Raw genomic sequence first — 2,500 nt, 5'->3', positions numbered from 1 at the left:
TAGTAGCAGTAGCAGTAGCAGTAGCAGTAGCAGTAGCAGTAGCAGTAGCAGCAGTAGTAGTAGTAAGTGGTGGTGATAATGGTATAGGTACGGGAAAAATAAAGCAAAAAATATATTCATAAATAATAAGCAACATCAGAATAAAAATATATATGCCAGTCCTTTATCTAAAACCCAAGCAAATTAATTCCATACAATCATACAATAAATATTGCATACAAAATCTAACATAAATATGTCACGTGCCCTCTTTGAAAGTACCCGTATAAAACTTTCCTAATTTCATTTTCCCTTTTTCAACACGTAAATGTTCGCGATTAGACCATGACTTCCCACTCAAAAACTGACAGTGAAAAATTATAATTTCCATTCGCTCATATTCTCCCGCGCGATTTATTGTGATCATGATTATCAATCTTTTTCCTTGCTCCCTTTCTTCTAATCAACGCCGCTTGAACAAGACTAAAATTATCCCTTATTCCTGTCTTCATCGCCGTTTTTTCTTCCCTGCTCCTCTTTCTCATCCTTTTCACCCTTCTCCTTCTCCTTCTCATCCTTCTTGTTCATTTTGTTCTCCTTGTTCTTGTTCTTCTCATTCTTCTTCTTCTTTCCCTTCTCCTCCACCTAATTCCCGCGTGGAAGCCGCCTCGAGCGTCCCCTGAAGCGGATTCCACGTCTAAGCGGCCCAGAAAGAGGTTTAGCTGATGTCGTTCCGTCGCAGGTCAATAACATACAACTGACGTGGAAGGTGATGATGATTAATGACGATTATGATACCAGTATTAATACTACTGATGATAACAACAAAATAAGATAATGAAAATACAAAGGGCAATAAAAAGGAATGATGAAAAATGTCGTAAATACTATAGTCCTACATAAAATACGCAATCGTAATAGTAACTACAATAACACTTCCTGAACCGAAGAAACATCACAAACAAACGGTATCAACTCGAAAAAAAAAAAAAAAAAAAAAAAAAATATATATATATATATATATATATATATATATATATATATATAAACGACTGCATTTAATGTCCTTGTCATTTTCTTCAAGCAAGACTTCACAGAATGTTTTTGCTACAACTGACAAAATTGTGAAATAAATCTACATGGACAACTACGAATCAGAAAGCAATGTCGGTCGTCCGAGTCGTAACATCACGCTCAGAAGAAACGGCTGATGACACGGATGCACTTTCCTTTATTTACCCCTATCTGTCGCTATGCCCATTGGTCATAACGAGGTATATGGTACATTTAAATGAAACTTCACTTTGGATCCGAGAAATGATACCTTATCTCAAGCCCCATTGATGATACAAAAACAATCCTGAAATCTAAACAAGGTTGATGGTAACCTGATCGCAGGACACTCGAAAGGCCTGGTGACTGTCCCCGCGCAAAGGGCGAGCCACAGAAGCCTACGTCAGGACACGTACCTTCGGGCTGGTCCAAGGACTTCTTGAGGGAGTATCTGGGGGCGGCGGTGGGCGGCACCAAGGCCCCCCGAAGCGCCTCGCCCGGAGAGGGGGGGTCCGCCCGCGACTCTCCCCCCGCTAGGCCCGTGTGCGTCCCTGCGGTGTTGGACTCGTTGGAGGTGTTGGAGGAACGGGACACGTCCGACACGTTGGACTTCTTCCTGGAGGAGGGCCTGGAGGGTGCGCGGGCCTTGGTCCTCTTGGCGGGGGCGGGGAGCTTCGTGAAGCTCTCCCGCGAGGACGTCGCCAGGTTCCTGCTGATGGCGCGCTCGTAGCTGTCTGACCTGGCCAGGTGGCACACGGGAATGTTGTCTCCGCGGGGCGACGACGTCCCGTCCTTGGCGCCCTCTGCGTTCCGCCTGCGTCTGGCGCCCCGGCTGCTTCCACCTCCTTGCAGGTCGTTGGTGCCGTCCATGGTGGCGCCGTAGGACGTGGGGGCGGCCGCGCCGGCGCCGGCGTCCCCCTCCGGCAGGATCCTCGTCTCGTGCTCGCGTATGGCGCCGAGGGGAACCACCCTGGAGGCGTAGCGGGAGAGTCTACGCAGAAGGCCAGCGTGGTGGTGCCGCGAATGGTGGAGGAATGACACGGCCGCAGGCGGGGACGACTGCGAGCCCGGTGTCAGGTGAGGCGGTGCGGCAGGCTCCTCCCTCACCGCAGACCCGCTGATGGCCGCCACGCTGGGCTCACCTTTCATTATAGCCGCCCACGCCCTCACGCTCACAACAAGCAGTTCCTCCTCAGAACTCACGGGCCACTCATGTCCCCCATGCGTGGCCCCTTTACCCTACTGACTCCCTGTCCTTCTTCCGTCCGTGTCCTCCCAGCCTTCCTTCCTCGCCGAATCTCTTCTCCGCCAAGACGTCACTTCAGCCCGAGGAAGGCTCAGGCTCGTGCAGGTCCACCTCGAAGAAACGCCGATCACATTTCCAGGGCTTAATCACGTGGACGCTCAACGCTCAGGGGCGGAGTGGCTGCGAGCCTCCCTCCCCCTCTGGCTTCACACTCCCTCCCAG

The 2,500-nt window shown here is 50.2% G+C and overlaps 1 protein-coding gene across 9 annotated transcripts in view; it reads right to left on the bottom strand.

The window, feature by feature from the left end:
* The window catches only part of LOC125036865 (proton channel OtopLc-like), a 245,003-nt gene that overhangs the window by 179,054 nt on the left and 63,449 nt on the right, over positions 1-2,500 (bottom strand). For 7 of the 9 annotated variants that reach the window (XM_047629760.1, XM_047629762.1, XM_047629765.1 and 4 more), the window contains exon 1: positions 1,449-2,496. The exons of 1 other annotated variant lie outside the window; for it this stretch is intronic. In XM_047629760.1, the coding sequence (XP_047485716.1) occupies positions 1,449-2,181 (733 nt within the window). In that variant the 5' untranslated portion in view covers positions 2,182-2,496. Of the gene's footprint in view, positions 1-1,448; positions 2,498-2,500 lie in introns of those variants that run through there. One more of the 9 variants, XM_047629768.1, reaches the window with a different exon arrangement.

The sequence above is a fragment of the Penaeus chinensis genome, chromosome 22 (assembly GCF_019202785.1).
Source record: "Penaeus chinensis breed Huanghai No. 1 chromosome 22, ASM1920278v2, whole genome shotgun sequence".
NCBI lineage: Eukaryota > Metazoa > Arthropoda > Malacostraca > Decapoda > Penaeidae > Penaeus > Penaeus chinensis.
Note: the sequence above shows the minus strand (reverse complement) of the source record. Positions and strands in the feature narration are given on the sequence as shown.